This window comes from Equus quagga, chromosome 6 (assembly GCF_021613505.1).
Source record: "Equus quagga isolate Etosha38 chromosome 6, UCLA_HA_Equagga_1.0, whole genome shotgun sequence".
NCBI lineage: Eukaryota > Metazoa > Chordata > Mammalia > Perissodactyla > Equidae > Equus > Equus quagga.
The window spans coordinates 32,451,927-32,469,086 of NC_060272.1; the positions used below are offsets into that span (position 1 = coordinate 32,451,927).

A 17,160-nucleotide genomic window follows, 5' to 3' on the forward strand; every position below is an offset into this window, starting at 1 on the left:
ATTTTACACACTTTTATCTTCATACATCACTTAGAGAACACCTAATATGCTAGTGTTCTAGTGATGTGACACAATTACTTACTACCTGTAGCATTATGTATATAGTGTCAAATAGTCTCAGTGGGCCATAATTCAGATCCCCTGTGTATGCTGATACCGTGCCCATAGTATATGCTTGATTATAACACACCTGGGGAGGTGACCAGCTTTACTGGAACCTCTTAGGAGATTACCAGAATCAGGACATTTATTTGTGAAGGTTCATCAAGAAGAGACCTAGATTAGTCCTCTCGGTGTAATGCTAAGAATTTTCTCATCACTGTGTTGTGACAACTTAGTGATTTAAATCAGGGAATATTATGATGAAAAAAAATTAAAATTGAGCTTCTCAATAACAATAGTACACCGTACTTCCTACAAGAATGATTTTAAGGAAACCTTGTGTGGTGTCCATAAGCTTTTTACTAGTGAAAATGTATATTTTCTGGAATAAGAATGGTGGTAAGGCATTGAATTTGCTTTAACAGATAAAGACTTTTGAGAACAAAATAGTTAACCTAAAGAAAATTTTGACTGTTTCTTCACTTGAGATGTGAACCAATATTAGGAGATAGTTTTTCAGTCATCTTTTATATTTTAAATGAATGAAGATTAGAGAAATTTCAGGAAAGTTGATTGATTAATTTTTAAGAAAGCCTTAAGATGCCATTGTCATTTAGCATTTATTTTTGAGCATGTGATTATGTCAAGAATATAATATATGGTTTCATGTATGAGAATCATCTAGATTTTCTTCATTTGCCTACTAACAAAGCTCAGATTCCTGAGGCCAACATTAAAGGACTTCCATAATCTTTCACAGCATCTTTTTTGACTTTCTACTTTCTACTCTCTTACATCTGTCGTAATGCTTTAACCTAACTGGACACCTTGCCTTTTCCAGACCCTGTTTTGTACTTTCATACATCTGTCGATCCATTCATCACATTCTTCCCCTTCCTACTTGCCCTTTATTCTTCTCTCTTTCCCAGTTACAACTGATACTCATTCCTTCTACTCTGTTACCTAAAACTTTGTAACTTGCTTATATCTTTATCAGATGCCCTTATTTTTATACATACCTTTTCTCTCCTAATTTAGTAAACTTTTTTGTGTAGTTACTGTGTGACAGGCACAATTCCAAACACTGTCTGAATTAACTCTATCCTCAGAACAACCCTATGAGCTAGACATTATTGTCATCCCTATTTTCAGATGAAGAAACTGAGGTACAGAGAAGATGTAGTAACTTGCCCAAGGTCGTGCAGCTAGCAGGTCACAAGCCAGGCCTGAACTCAGGCCATGTGACTCCAGAGCCGTTTTTTTAACATGCTACCTCTCAAAACACTGTAGTTAAATAAATAAATTTTAGAATTGAAGTTCAGAGTTTTATTTTCCAACAAAACTGGCAAGGTTTTTTTCCCAACAATTTAAAAAATTTTGTCTTATTTTAATATGAAAGTTTTAATTAGGCAAGTTTTAAAATTCAAGATGGGGGGAAGAAATGTAATTCCATCACCATAACACAAATACCTATTATCTGTATTTTTATTCAGACTTCTTAAAATCGAGGGTTTTTAACATTGTTTGACAAAGAATCTTGTAATACAATGAATTTTGTGTTTTTAAAAGATTTAAAGAAATAAATGTATGTAACGGGGAAGTGCAAACACATTGTCTTTGACTCACTAATTTTTCTCTCAGAGAAAAGTATGCAATGATGTTTGATGAACCAGTTCTCCTGCAAGCTGGGTGGTGGTATGTAGCATGGGCTCGAGTGTCAGGACCCAGCAGTGACTGCGGCTCTCATGGGCAAGCTTCTATCACCACAGATGATGGGTAAGCGATTGTTTAAGTTTTACTTAAGCAACTCATTTTTATTAGTGGAATACTGTTTTGAAAGCTTAGAGGTGTTTCAGTAGGATAAAAATCTTAGTAAGGCTAAAGCATAATATGACTGCTAAAAATTAAACTCATATCACCTCATGCCAGATTAAAGGTCTAGACAGAACAAGGAGGTAATAGGACTACTGTTCTTTGCTCTTGTCAGTTGGAATTTGTATGTATTTCTGGATGCTATGCTGTTTAAAAGCTTATTACCAAATTAGAAATTATCTAGAGGAAAGTGACAAGGATAATGAGGAGTTTGGAAACCATAAAAAAGAAACATGTACTTACTATAAAATTCGACAGTGCTTATGAAAACAGTTTATAAATTGAGAAGCTTCAACGATATGAGATGTTATAGTTTTAATGAAATGTAGTGGAAAATTTACTGTTTAAATTTCATGTATAGAGTGCTTTTCAGTTTATAAATTTGATGCTCAAAAGAACTTTGTGGAGCAGTTATTAGCCCCATTTTATGCTCAGGGAAATAGAGAGACAAAAAGTGAAATGATTGGCTTTGAGTGATGCAGTAACTGTGTGGCAGGACCAAATCTGGACCTGGCGTCTCTTGACTCTAAGTCCAGCCTGCTTTATACTCTCTACTCTGGTTCATGTGTTTGAAAGGACCATCTTTTGTAGGAGAAATTCAATTTATTCTCTATTATTCTTGAACATAAACTATTTGATATGGGTAGAAGTTATATAGTAGTATATTTCAAATAGCTTTGTTCAACTCATAACAGAGCTGACCAAAAAAGAACAGACTAATTTATGAAGTCAGTTCCATGTTGCTGAATGTTCCAGTGGGATGCTTTAGAAAACTTAATTCTGTTGTTGTCTGTATCCTTTTCAACTTACACTGAGTTTGTATGCTGGAACCAGGGAGGCTGCTTTGATCCTGGACCATATGATTCCTATATACAGGTCATCCAACCTGGGAATATCATAGCATTTTGAAGCTAAAGCTTGTAATATATTTAGTTGAGCAGTTTTTAAGCAGATTTTAAATTGTTTTTAAGTAGAAATATTTTGTTAGAAGCTTATTGCTCTAGTTAAAGCTGGGCTGGGGGGTCGGGAGCAGGCAGGACAGCTACTCACCTAGCAGTTCCTGATCAGATTCAGTTCCTTTGTTTTACTAATAAAGCCATTCAGAGCTAGAACTAAAAACCATACCTTTTCACTTGAATTTTTTTCCTTAAAGAATGAATCTCTATTCATCAACATATGATTTGAAAACATGATTATTAAATTCCTTATTTCCTTCAATGAATTCTGAATTATGTTGTTTTTGGTATCATTGTTATTTTTTCTCTCCCTAGGGTTGTTTTCCAATTTAAGAGTTCAAAGAAATCAAATAATGGTACAGATGTTAATGCCGGTCAGATACCTCAATTATTATACAGGTATGTAGTATTTTTATAGTTAATTAATATGGTTTATTCTTTTACTGTAATGAGCTAGGATCACTATAAAATATACAGTAGAAGGGATGCTATTTGAGGCATTCAGCAAATTAGAATATACTGGTGGAAATATAGCTGCATTTAACAAAAATATTTAATGTTTTGCATATTTTTAAACATCTACATCAAGCTTAATTTTAAACTTAATGACTCAGATTATCTGTATTATGCCAATAACAATATCTTAATAATGTATTTTTTTAATCTATTGATTTTCTTACCAATTCCAGGATGTTATAAACTAATAAAATTTTTTAGAGAAATGAAATCAGTGTTTAGATGGGGGCTTTAGATGTAGACCCAATTGAGTTTTTGCAGTCTTATGTTTCTTGTTCATCTCACGATAGAACCAATTGAAAAATCACTTACTGCTGAAAAATGTCTGCTTTTAAGTGAAATATCAAAAAATAACTTACTCATGTGATAATATTTATTATAGTTCTTGGTGGTAATTGAGACGTATATGGAAGCATATGCCTATATGTGTATCCATCTATTTCTAGGAGATTACTGCAATTATTTTTAGAATAAAAAATTCAAATAGGAGCCAGCCCAATGGCACAGTAGTTAAGTTCACATGCTCCGCTTTGGAAGCCCGGGGTTAGCAGATTCAGATCCTGGGTGCAGATGTACACACTCGCTCATCAAGCCATGCTGTGGTGGCATCCCACATACAAAATAGAGGAAGATTGGCAACAGATGGTAGCTCAGGGCCAATCTACCTCACCAAAAAAAAAAAAAAAAAAAATCAAATAGATATATACTCTCACTTAAAAATGTCATTCTTACTTTAAGTAGTAAAAATCAAAGGAAATACCTCCAGAATAGTGATTCTCTGTCTCCCATATCTTCCTTTCTAGTAGTCACTTTAAGAATCTGGGTGATATAAACCTCACTTTTCCCAAGAAGGGACTTTTGCTTGTTTGTTTTTATGTAGTCTTGTATAGTTAGTAATCATAATGTAGCATTATGAGCATAAGTTGCTTAGACTACTCCTGGTAATAGTAGCATTACCAGAGAACATAAGTTATATATATTGTCTAGTAAGAGAAGAGATTCTCTACTACCCATTCTTACAAAGGTGAGATTTAAAAGATGAAGTGCTCCTGTGCTAAAAATGTTGCTTAGCATTGGAAAATGTTTCTAAAAAGCCCCATATTTGCATTTTACTTAAAAAAAAATTTAGATGTATAATTTAATTATTTTGCTATTGCAAAATGTATATTTTGAAGAGAAAAATGCCATTGGACTTTCCAACATAACTTTATGTGTGTCTGCTACCTTCAGACTTCCAACCAGTGATGGCAGTGCTTCAAAAGGGAAGCAGCAAACCAGTGAACCTGTACACATTTTAAAGAGATCTTTTGCAAGAACTGTCTCAGTGGTAAGCCTTTTTTAAGAATTTCAGCTTTTGTAGCCAGTGCTCAATTTCATTTTGATGTTTAGCATTTAGCCACTCTTCTAAGAGTTTATCTCAGCATAGCTTTATGAACTCAGATTTGTTTTTGTATTAGCATTAACACCCAACTCCAGAGAATATGCACTTTAAATAATGGGAAGATAGAGAGGTTGACTGATTTTAACATGCCTTGCTATTTCTGAAATAATGGGTGAATTTTCTAATAAATCATGTATGAATACATATGCTGAAGGAGTCAGAAAGTGAAGGAAAATTTGGGGCTGGTTTTGACCAAAAAGTGTTCCTCTAATGCTTGAGGAACTAAATAAAAGAGTCATGTATCTAACTAGGGACTCTTGAGCTACTTGACTATCCCCATTCTACATTTAAAGATGCATAAAGTACCAAATTAATTTACGTCCCTGATGGGAATAGAGTGGAGTGGGAATAAAACTGTACTAAAAGTATATTAAAGTTTTTTCCTTATCACCTATTATTACCATGTATGACTACTGTTTACATTTTGATGTTTATGCTTCCAGACCATTTTTTATACACATGCAAGTTTATTAGTCTGTTATATACAGTGTGCTATACAACCTTCTTAGTTGTTTTTAATGATACTTTAAAGTTTTGCATCCTCCTTTTTAACATTTTCATAGTATGCACTATGGTCATACTCCATGTTAGTACATTTGGCTCTATCTCAGTCTTGTGTTGCATAATGTCCCATAGAATGGTTGTACTTTAATTTATTCAACCCCATTCCTGTCAAAGGATTATTTGATTCTCGTTCTTTACTGTTATATCCGGTCTTTGATTATGTAGTTATGTGAATATTTCTACTGGAATTGTGCTCATTTAAATTTTCATGTATATCAAATTGACCTTACGGCAGTTTACAGAGATTGTGCTTTGAACAAGAGACTGCAAGAATTTTGGTTCCTTGGTACCAAGTATTAAGGTCAATTTAGTGGTATCTTTTGATCCAAATAAGTATCTTTGACTTTGTTGTATCTTTTTCAGTGCTTTTTTCTGTGGTTAGTAATTCTTTTATATTTATGTCTAAGTGGTTTTGTGGTCATTAGGTAATTGTAATCCTTATATGAGAAACTTATTCAATCCTTTCTTTCAAAAGTTAAACTATAAACTCTTATTCTTGGTATTACTACACCAAAGGACTAGAATTTGGTGGGGATGAGGGAATAAGTGCTTTGCTTTGAGATTCGTCTAGTATCTGTCATCATGTAAGCATAATAAAACCTGCAGACCATGGGATGCTCACACCCTCAACTCGGATCCTAGAATTTTTAAATATCCAAATAAGAATTTTTTAGTATTTTCTAGTCAATTTTCATCTTCTGTTAACTTGTTTGTCAAAAGGTGGCTATAGTTTGTTTTGTAAAATTTAATATGTAGACGTAAGTTATTTGATACTGTCGCATATCTAATACTAAAATAGTTTATTATATTCAATAATTATTAAAGTGTTTAAAATATTTTTGGTTTATTTACATAAAACTACAGTCACAATGTAGAGTTTAATTTTCCTTTCAAGTAAACATGTATTTTTAAGTGTTTTCCCTTTTTTTTCCCTTACTTACATGATAAACTAGATAGATAGCACGGAAACTTAGAAATGTATTTTTAAAAAGGTAAATATTGAAGAAAGTTGTTTTTATAGTTGCCTAACTACCTGTTTTGTCAAGCTTCAAAGATGCTTCTAATGGTAATAGAATGAATGAACTAATAGAACATCTAATATTTTGGCTACCAAAACTGAGTAAAAAGTTCAAGATAAAGTTTTGAAGTTGAATGTCATCTTTCCATTTGATTTAACCTATGGTGTCATTTGAACTAATTGTTATTTATTTTTTCATATTCTGGATTAGGAATGTTTTGAGTCATTGTTGAGTATTCTTCACTGGAGCTGGACCACCTTAGTCCTAGGAGTTGAAGAACTTAGAGGATTAAAAGGTTTCCAGTTCACAGCTACACTTCTAGATTTAGAGAGACTGCGCTTTGTGGGTACCTGTTGTCTGAGGTTATTGCGCGTCTATACCTGTGAAATTTACCCAGTGTCAGGTATGATGCATTTTTAAATTACTTTAGGGAGAAAATATTTGAGACATTGAGAAGTTTTATACAGGAAAACCAAGAGTTTAGATGCCCAGCTGCCTTTAAGCTGCTCCTAAAATGAAGGGAAAAAGTCGGCTTGCTATGGTGCTTATGTGTTTACTTATATAGAATCACTTAGATTCCATGTCATCCTCATAACAAAAAGTCATGTTAGGCTAAAATTAAATACTTAAAGTGTTATTTTAAATAGATCCTGTCAAATAGAAATATTTTATTTTGAATTAATGTGGACTTAAATGCTCAAACTAGTGTTGTTATTATGTTTTTACTGTTGAGATTTTAAAAAGAAATGCTTTTGGACCACACTTAATTTCTAAATTGTTTCATTTCTAGGTGATGAGTACTTGTGATTTTTAGTTATATAGGACATTACTTGAATTATATTGAATGTTTCCATGCATATTTATTATTCTATTTAATTAGCTATCTGCTTTGTTCTCTCAAAGCTACAGGAAAAGCAGTTGTAGAAGAAACTAGCAAATTAGCAGAATGTATTGGAAAAACCAGAACTTTGTTAAGAAAGATTTTATCAGAAGGAGTTGATCACTGCATGGTGAAGTTGGATAATGATCCTCAAGGATATCTCAGTCAACCCTTGAGCCTCCTAGAAGCTGTCCTTCAGGAATGTCACAATACCTTTACTGCCTGTTTTCATTCTTTCTACCCGACTCCTGCCTTACAGTGGGCTTGCCTTTGTGATCTGCTGAATTGTTTGGATCAGGTAATTTAAGTTTGTAAAATGGTAGTTGCAAATATGACATACTGTATTACTTAGTACTCTTCAAGAAAATAAATTGCAGTTGTCTCAGTCTTTCTAACTTTTATGAAAGGTAAATTAGGAAATCAGTTTGGTATATGTGACTTAAATAATCAGAGTTAAAATTTTTTTCGTTTTGTGTTTATCATTTTTTAGCTATAAAATTGGCAGGCCTGTTGTGCAGCTGCTGATCTGCTCTCTGAATGTGTGGGTGAGTGTGTGTGTATAAGAGAGGGAGAGAACAGTAGTGAGGGAGGATGTGAGAGCAAAGACAGCACTAGAAGAGCAGTCACTTCTGCCCCACATCTGAGATCAGTCAGGAGAGAGCTGTGGGTGGACTTGGATGCTAACATCACTCATTGATTCATTCACGAGGAAACCGTGACCCTCACAAGCGTGTCTGCCCCAAATCCCAGTTTCAAACACCTGAGGTGAAAATCTGAGAGAGCTAAAGAGAGAAATAGACAAATTCACATTGATACTTGGAGACTTCAGCACTCCTCTTTCAGTAATTAATAGAATAACTAGACCAAAAAGTCAGTAGGGATACAGAAGATGTGCACAACACTGTTAACCACCTTGGCTTAACTGACATTTATAAAACAGAATGTGCAAGTGCAGTATACATGTTGTTTTCAAGTATACGTATAATGTTCACAAAGATAGATCATATGCTAGGCCATAAAATAAGCCTTAGTAAATTTCAAAAGATTAAATTCTTAAAAGTGTTTTCAGACCACAATAGAATTAGAAATCAATAGCAACATATGCGGAGAAAAGCACCAAATGTTTGGAAAATAGACAACACTTCTAAGTAACCAGTGAATCAAAGAAGAAATCCAAAGGAAATTAGGAAATATTTCACACTGAAAGATAAAACTATTAACATACCAAAATTTGTGAGATATAGGTAAAGCATTAACTAGAGAGAAATTTATGTTGCTTATACTAGCAAGGGAAAAAGGTTTAAAATCAATGATCTAAGTTTCTACCTTAAGAAACCAGAAAGAAGAGCAAGTCAAAGCCAAAGTAAGAAGAAAGTAATAAAAGAAGGAAATAATAAAGATAAGAGCAGAAATCAGTGAAATAGAAAACAGAGAAAATTAGCAGTCAAAAGTTGGTTCTTTGAATATAAAAAAAATTAATAAATTCCTGCAAGTCTGATTGAGAGATAAGAGAGAAAGAAAAAACACAAAATACCAATATCAGGAATGAAATAGGAAATATCGCTATAGATCCAACAGGTGTTAAGCTAAGAATAAGGAAATTTTATGAACAACTTCATACCAATAAATTATAACTTTAGATAAAGTAGACAAATTTCTTGAAAAATATAACTTAACTAAAACTGACACAATAAGAAATAAAAAAATCTGAATTGCTTTATATCCATTAAAAAATTGAATTCAGGGGCTGGCCCTGTGGCCGAGTGGTTAAGTTAGCATGCTCCGCCTCGTCAGCCCAGGGTTTCGCCGGTTCGCATCCTGGGTACAGACATGGCACCGTTCATCAAGCCATGCTGAGGTAGCATCCCACATGCTACAACTAGAAGGACCCACACTAAAAATATACCACTATGTACTTGGAGGCTTTGGGGAGAAAAAGGAAAAAATAAAATCTTAAAAAAAAAAAAATTGAATTCATTAGCAAAAACTTTCCCACACAAGAAAACTCCAGATCCAGATATTGTCACTGGTGAATTCTGTTAAACATATAAGAAAGAAAGAAGATCAATCTATTACAAACTCAGAAAATAAAGGAGACAACACTTCCCAACTAACTTTATCAAGGTAACCTTATCCTGATATCAAAATCTAACAAAGATTAAAAGAAAAAATTGTTACAAATATTACTCAGAAACATAGATGCAAAAGTTCTTAACAATATTATCAAATCAAATACAGCAATATAAAAAATATACCTAGTGGGGTTTATCTTAGAAATGCAAGTTTAGTTTAACATTCAAAAATCAACGTAGTTCATCATATTAGCTGAGTAAAGAGGGAAAATTGTGTGATCCTCTCAATAGAGACAGAAAAAGTATTTGACGGAATTAGCACTTAATCAGTGATGAAAACTTCTCAGCAAACGAGAATTTTTGAAGTTTGGAAGGAAGTTTTGAGGAAGAAAGGAAACTTCCTCAGTCTGGTAAAGGATATCTACAAAAAAATCTACAGCTAACATCATATTTAGTTGTGAAATTTTGATTACCCCCCTAAGTTCGGAAACAAGACACACGGTGTCTGTTCTCACTACTTCTATTCAACATTGTACTGGAAGTTCTAGCACCTCCTCCCCCCATAAAAAAACTCACTGTCACCACCAAGGCATCCTAGCCTAGTTGAAAGATATTCCAGTGGTCACAGCTGGGTAGGCAACTTTGTTTTTATGTTATTATTTTTAGCTATTAACATACTGAATTTATTTTTCTTGGCATTTAAAAATAATTTATTTCATTATGGTAAGAACACTTAACATGAGATCTACCTTCTTAATGAATTTTGAGTGTGCGGTACAATACTGTTAACTACAGGTAGAGTGTTGTACAGCAGATCTCTAGCATTTATTCATCTTCCATAACTGAAACTTTAAACCCATTGAACACCAATTCCCCATTTCCCCTCCCCTAGCGCCTAGCAACCACTGTTCTAGTCCCTGCTTCTGTGAGTTTGACTATTTGAGATACCTCATGTAGGTGAAATCATGCGGTATTTGTCTTTCTGTGACTGGCTTATTTCACATAGCATAGTGCCCTCCAGGTTCATCCATGCCATGTAGCAGGGTAGTCCATTGGGCCTCTTGATTTTCTGAGGCAAGATTATTGGTGGGACTAGTGCACAACTTAATTACTCTGTCAACTGCCCAGTCTGATGTGGTGGTTTTGTTCCTTTGCTACTGAACAGGCCAACTTCAACAAAGGTTCATTTAACGTATAGAATGTTGCTTTACTTTTAGCCTGACTTATAACACAAATGTTTGATGAACTAAGTAATGTGTATACAATTTTTGTGAATTAGGATAGCCTATGTTAAGTTTTTAATGCTGTGTTATAGAATTTTACAAGTATGCTACTAATTTTTCTGAATAAACTGTACAGTGTGATGACATAAATTTTGTGACCCTAGTGAAATGTTATTAAAGTAGCATAACGACATTATGCTACATTAACATTAGTGAAACGTTATAGTAGCACAGAATTAGAATGTAAATCATTTATTTGTGGGAAATAGTTTCAGTGCTTATTTTTTGGAAATGCCTTAGATGTGTACTAATTGGGACCTTTTTGATATCTTTCTTTAAGAGTAGAGCTGGAGAGCCCTGTGATTCTGAGGATATATAGATGTATAAGTTCATTTGCTAAAGGACAGGAGGCTGATTTTTCATGACCGTATTTCATAATTCTTCATCTTCATTGGGTAGTAAATTAAACAACCGCGTTTAAAGTATTGCTGTCCTATAATAAGACAATTAAAATGACTGAATGCTAGAAAATTTTGGTATGATTTAAAAGGTTGTTTAACTCTTATATATCCATAAACTTGGATTATGTTGCTGCAGTATTTCTTTGACGAGGTGCGTATTTTTGTTTTTAAAAGGATATCCAAGAAGCAAACTTCAAGACGTCAAGTAGCCGACTCCTTGCAGCTGTCATGTCTGCTCTATGTCACACTTCTGTTAAGCTGACCTCTATCTTCCCTATTGCATATGATGGAGAAGTGCTGCTACGATCAATTGTTAAGCAAGTTAGCACAGAGAATGACTCAACACTAGTTCACCGTTTTCCCCTTTTGGTAGCACATATGGAAAAACTCAGCCAGGTAGGGCTTTCTCTGAAATGTATTTTGTATTGAAGCACTAAAACTGTAACTGGAGGTGTCTTTAGCTTGATGCTTATTCTTCTAGATAGGTAAATATATTTACCAAATATTTATGTGTTTCACACAAAAAGCTGAAATTAAGAACAAAAACTTTGTTATGTTTACCTATAAATGAGCAATCTTTTTTCTCTAATTTTTTGTTTTGAATGATCAATCCCTAACCTATAAAAAATTTGAGTGCACTACGCAATGAATTCCTATATATTTGTTTTATGCTGAACCATTTAAAGTTACAGATGCTATAAGCAAACTTTTATATTCTGAATATAATATTTTAGATTGCCAAGATAGAATTCTAGGGAAATAAATAATGTTTAAAACATTTTTTCTATAACATTTTGGTAAGTTAAAATAAGCAGTGTAAAACAATAGTCATGGGAAACATTCTTCAGTAACTGTTTGTAGTTTGTTAGAAAGCACTGTGGAGGAAAATTAACTTAAAGACCCATGAAAACTGTACATAATTACTACCAAGTTGATGAGAAGTAATCTTTAGAATAAAGCAAAAAAAAAAAGGAGTAAAAAATAGAATAGTTATCTTATTACTATACAGCAGCAGTCTTCTGTTGACTGAAACAACAAAATTTATGAGGAAAATTTCGTATAGACATATAGAAACAAAAAGGGACAATGGCAGAATGAGAAGAAAATTTGTAGTTAGAATAATACCTTTGTAGGGTTACGGTAGAAATAATAAAAGTAAATGTAAGTGAGACTTTAGACAGTAAGCCAGCATGGGAAAAATTTCATCCTTACTAGTAATTAAATGTGAGTAAAAGTTCTATTGAGGTATCAAGTTATTTGTAAAAAGATCAGGAAAAATAATTTTTTTTCCTCTTATAAAGTCCTATGCTGATGAGGCTATGAGGAAACCTACTAAACTTATAGATGATTTATGGCATTATGTGATTAGCCTAAATAATACTTTTCTTTCAGTCTTTCAGCGGGTATTTAGTGTGTACTTGCTATTTACTGAGATTTTAATTAGGTACTAGTTGAGACAGGAATGAAAAAATAAATACAGCTCTTGAATTGGGGTTCTGTAAATTGGAAGATGTTTTTACAAGATAAATTGTCAATTCAGTTTTGTGTGGGATAAGTATTTGCAAAGGAAATTATCCAAGGGATAATTGGAAGACTAAAGCTATATGTGTGTATTTTATTAAAAGGAAAAATGAAAAACCTTAATTAGAACCTTAAGTATTCATCATTAAGTGAAATAATTGAATTTGGATATATCAACGTGATAGAATATGGTTCAGCCATTAAAAATAACTATATTTACTTTTAATATCAAGGCAGATGTTTTTAAATTTTTAAATTAAATAAGTAACCAAAAGTATATGACTATGTGAAATATGTAAGCAAAAGACATACATATATTATAATATGTATATAATACGTATTTTGGAAGAGAATACTGAGAAATGAAAATAATGCTTAGGTGATAAAGTTAGGGGTAATCTATGTTTTTCTTTTGGAATTCCCTATAGTGTTGCAGTGTTTTCCTTAAAAATATAGTAAAATTTTAAAATATGTAAAAAACATTTTTGAGAAGTTCTAACATTTGGTAATTATTAACAATTGTATATTTGTATGTCTATCTTAATGTTCTTTGAAGATATATCCTGGTTATTATATATTCTTCTACCTTCTTTTCAATATGTTATAGAATTCTACCATTTGAGTATAGCATAATATAGTTAATCCTTTATATACATATAATTATATATGTATGTATATTTAGATTATTCCCAATATGTCAGTATTTTAAGCAATGCTGCTGAAAATATCATTGAACAAATTTTTATGCATATTTATGGTGACTTTCCTAGAATAAATTTTCAGGAGTGGAAAAATTCTTAAGTCAAAAGAAAACATGTTAAGACTGCTACAAGTTGCCAAAATGCCGTCCAGGAAGCTTGTGTCAGCTTGCTTAAGTGGGTGCCCCACCACTGGGGAATGAGAGTTCCTTTTTCTAAAATTTTAGTGGACAATGATGTGCTAATTTTTTTTCTTTTTAGTCCTTCAACTAAAACATATTGACCCTATTAACTTTGTTTTCAGAGTATATGGAAAGCTTCTTGTATTAATCTTGTCAATTACTAATTAGAAACTAAATGGACATAACTAAATAAATACACTCCACTCATCCTCGTGCCCCACCCCCCAAATAAAGCCCTTCCAGATTATTGATTATGGAGTACAATTGGGGATTGAGTTTCATCCAAAGCTAATTTTCTGAGATGTTCCAAAAAGTAAAGTTTTTGGAGAATGAAAATGATGTAAGGGATAAAAGAATTATAATTTTAACAAAATCAAGAGTTGATTATTTTAAAGCCAGGAAAACTAATTACGTAAGAAATCAACCTAAATGTTATGGTAATCTTATCTCCAAATGACTTTTTCTGGTCTAAGATTATACATTAAAAATATGTTGAGAGTGATTTATAATAACACTCATGATGATTTTAACTGAAGTTACTTTATTTCCTCTAATGGATTAAAAGTGCACTTAAGTGCATATTTGATTTGTCTTGGGAAGAGAGATTTAACTCTAAGACCTTTTTCACTCTAAGACTTTATCACTTTATGAAATCTATTGAATCTGTTTTATATACTGTGTCTTGTAACAGCAGTGTGAAATGTAAGTATTGTGAAAAAACTTGCTTGCTCAGGGGGCAACAAGGTGATTTTGATAACTGAATCATGGCACATAGTTCCCCTGATCTTACAGATGAAGTTGAGGCACTATGAAAAAACTGGAACTGAGTCCCAAATTGTTTGATTCCCTACTCCACAGTAAAACTGAAACGGTCATTGGTCATGATTGGCTCCCTGATGAAATTGAATGCATTTTGCTTTCTGTTCACATAGGCTAAAAGATATTGAAGATGGTAAAAGAGATAAATAATGCTCATGTTGGATATCAGTTTTAAATAAATCATCTTTCCCTTTTTTCTGAAAAAAAAATTTTCCCATGGGTTTTTAATAAGACTGTGTAATTTCTATCTTGAAATTTTTCCATTGGTAGAGGTTGGGATTTCTTATCTTCACTTATGAAATCTGGTACAGTAGAAATTGTAAAACTGCATAGGAATATTTGTAGTAGAATTCCATATTTTTATTACATTCATGTACAGAAAGAATTTTATTAGAAAATATATTTATACAGACTATTTCTCAGTTGCTTTACCTCTAAATATACCAGAAATAATCATCTCAGATTAGGATCTTGTCCCATAGAAAAAGCTTAAATAGGAAGAGTTTTTTTCTGTCTTATACAATCATTATTGAAGAGCTGAATAAGTGAAAAAGACTCAAAGGTAATAAAAACACAAACACCTTGTAAATGTGTGCTGTTTTTATAATATACAGAGACTAGTCATTCAAAAAAACTTCCAAGTGAAAAGCAGATCTAGTGACACTCCATATACAACTGGGTAGGTTTATAGTCATAAACTCAAGTCTGAATTTTAAAGGTATCATCTAGAAAGACAAGATTTTGCAATTGAGTACTCATGTGACAGAAAATAAAGCAGTATCTTGGAAATGTTTTTTTTTTTTTTCACGTGTCATAGAATGAAGAGAATATCTCAGGGATGACAAGCTTCCGTGAAGTTCTGGAGAAAATGCTGGTTATTGTTGTGCTCCCAGTCAGGAACAGCCTGAGGAGAGAAAATGAGCTGTTCTCCTCCCACCTGGTCTCCAACACCTGTGGACTACTGGCCAGTATTGTCAGTGAACTGACAGCATCAGCCCTGGGATCTGAGGTGATGTTATATTTTGAGTTTGGATAATAAGTACGTGTTCAAACTTTCCTCATAGTTTCTTTTTTCATATACTTTGGCTTTGTAGAAACTCTTTTTAACCCCATTGTATTTTTTTTCCCTTAAGAAAAGAAATACCTTCAAGCTAGGCTGTTTGTTTTTCCCTTTCTTATACCCCTTCTCTACTCTTATGTGCTTCCTCTCTCTCGTCAGTTTACCCAGGATGTCACAGTAATACAAAATGTATGTTTTCCCCTTACCTGCTCCATTGCACAGCCTCACTGCCATGTCCCAATAAAAGCAAAAGTAGTTCACATCGCTGGGTGATGAGTAATAGAAGTAGGACTAATAATAACATACAGTGGGGAAAAGGTAAAGAGGTTCAAACCTTAGCTCTGCCCACTTGATTGACCCTGGACAAATATGTATGTAAAATAGGAATAATAATTTTTAATCTCACTTATATCACAGGTTTTTTAAATGGTAGTAAATATAGATAACAAAATTTACCATTCTAACCATTTTTATCTGTACACTTGAGTGGCATTAAGTACATTTACGTTGTTGTACAGCCATTATCACAAAGTTTTAAAAAGATCAAATATAATGTTTGAGAAAACGACTTTGAAACATTTTAAAGTGCCTTTACATTTTGTAAAGTAATGTTATTTTTCACTATTTCCGTGCCCTGCTCACTCTGTTTTATAATTTATCTAAATATTTTGACTGAATGTGGAGAATGTTTTTTTTCCAAAAAAGCAGACAGTAGATTGGTTTTGAAAATTATGTCATAATGTGAAATATCTCATATCATTGAAATGAATGTTTAATAACCAGCATGTACTCAATGCCCCCAGGTCTTAAGTTTTTCACTAAGGAACATCTTTCCTGTATTTTACTGTTATAATTACTAGTTTCGCTTTTTCTTACTTATAGATTTATTTTAGAATCTATTCTGAATGAATGCATCTGGTGTCATTTATTACTGATTCATAGTGACAGTTTAGCCTTTAGGATTTCTAAATGATTTCATGCACCTGAGCAGATTTTAGTGTCTCACCCTGGGAAGCACTTCCTCTCTTTTTTTATCAGCTTTGACTTTGGCCTAGGAGGCCATTGAAGCCTTTGTCAGAAAATTTAAATTTTTTTTCGCTTATTCATTCAGCCTATGATATGCTTGCCGTCTGTCCTAGGTCCTGGAGGAAAAAGTCTATAATGCGTACTTCTCCCTCAGAAGGTTACTATCTAGTTATCCCCTGTGAACTTCCCTTTCTAATGAAAAAGAATGTCCAGAATTGCAAGTGCCTAAAATACAACCTTGGGAGTTCCCAAAAGTCCTGGCTTAGATATCCATATTTCTTTCTTTCCCAGAGCAGTATGTAATTCTTGCTAGAATCATAAACTTCAATTGTTTTCCTTTTGTAGGTCTTCCAAATTTGTGCAGCCAATTAGATCAGAAGCAGGCTCTATAATTAAAAAGTGGTTTCAAACCAAAATAGGTTCTCTGATCCTCTCTAATGAAAGTCTGTAATTAGTGAGGTTGTACTTGTATATATATGTTCAAATATTGAACGCAGAGTTATCATAATGTACATTAGTGATATTCAAACTTAAGACAGAACATTTTCTGCAAGTGAAGTCTTACTTGAAAAGTATACAGAGAAGAGGAGGGACAGTCTGACTGAAGAGGCAAACCTTGAGTCCACTTCTTACTTGAATACCTATCTCTGCAGAATTCCTAGAGCTTTGTGTGGCGTAGTTTGAAAACTATTGTTCTATAAAATGTTGTTGGAACTTTTGGTATCTCTTTTCAAAGTGGATGATAATT

The 17,160-nt window shown here is 33.0% G+C and overlaps 1 protein-coding gene across 10 annotated transcripts in view; it reads left to right on the forward strand.

Annotated features, from left to right (window-relative positions):
* The window catches only part of MYCBP2 (MYC binding protein 2), a 255,562-nt gene that overhangs the window by 118,744 nt on the left and 119,658 nt on the right, over positions 1–17,160 (forward strand). For all 10 annotated transcript variants that reach the window (XM_046664365.1, XM_046664367.1, XM_046664368.1 and 7 more), the window contains 7 exons: positions 1,744–1,878; positions 3,246–3,329; positions 4,677–4,773; positions 6,681–6,873; positions 7,374–7,648; positions 11,281–11,502; positions 15,144–15,335. In XM_046664365.1, the coding sequence (XP_046520321.1) occupies positions 1,744–1,878; positions 3,246–3,329; positions 4,677–4,773; positions 6,681–6,873; positions 7,374–7,648; positions 11,281–11,502; positions 15,144–15,335 (1,198 nt within the window). The remainder of the gene's footprint in view (positions 1–1,743; positions 1,879–3,245; positions 3,330–4,676; positions 4,774–6,680; positions 6,874–7,373; positions 7,649–11,280; positions 11,503–15,143; positions 15,336–17,160) is intronic.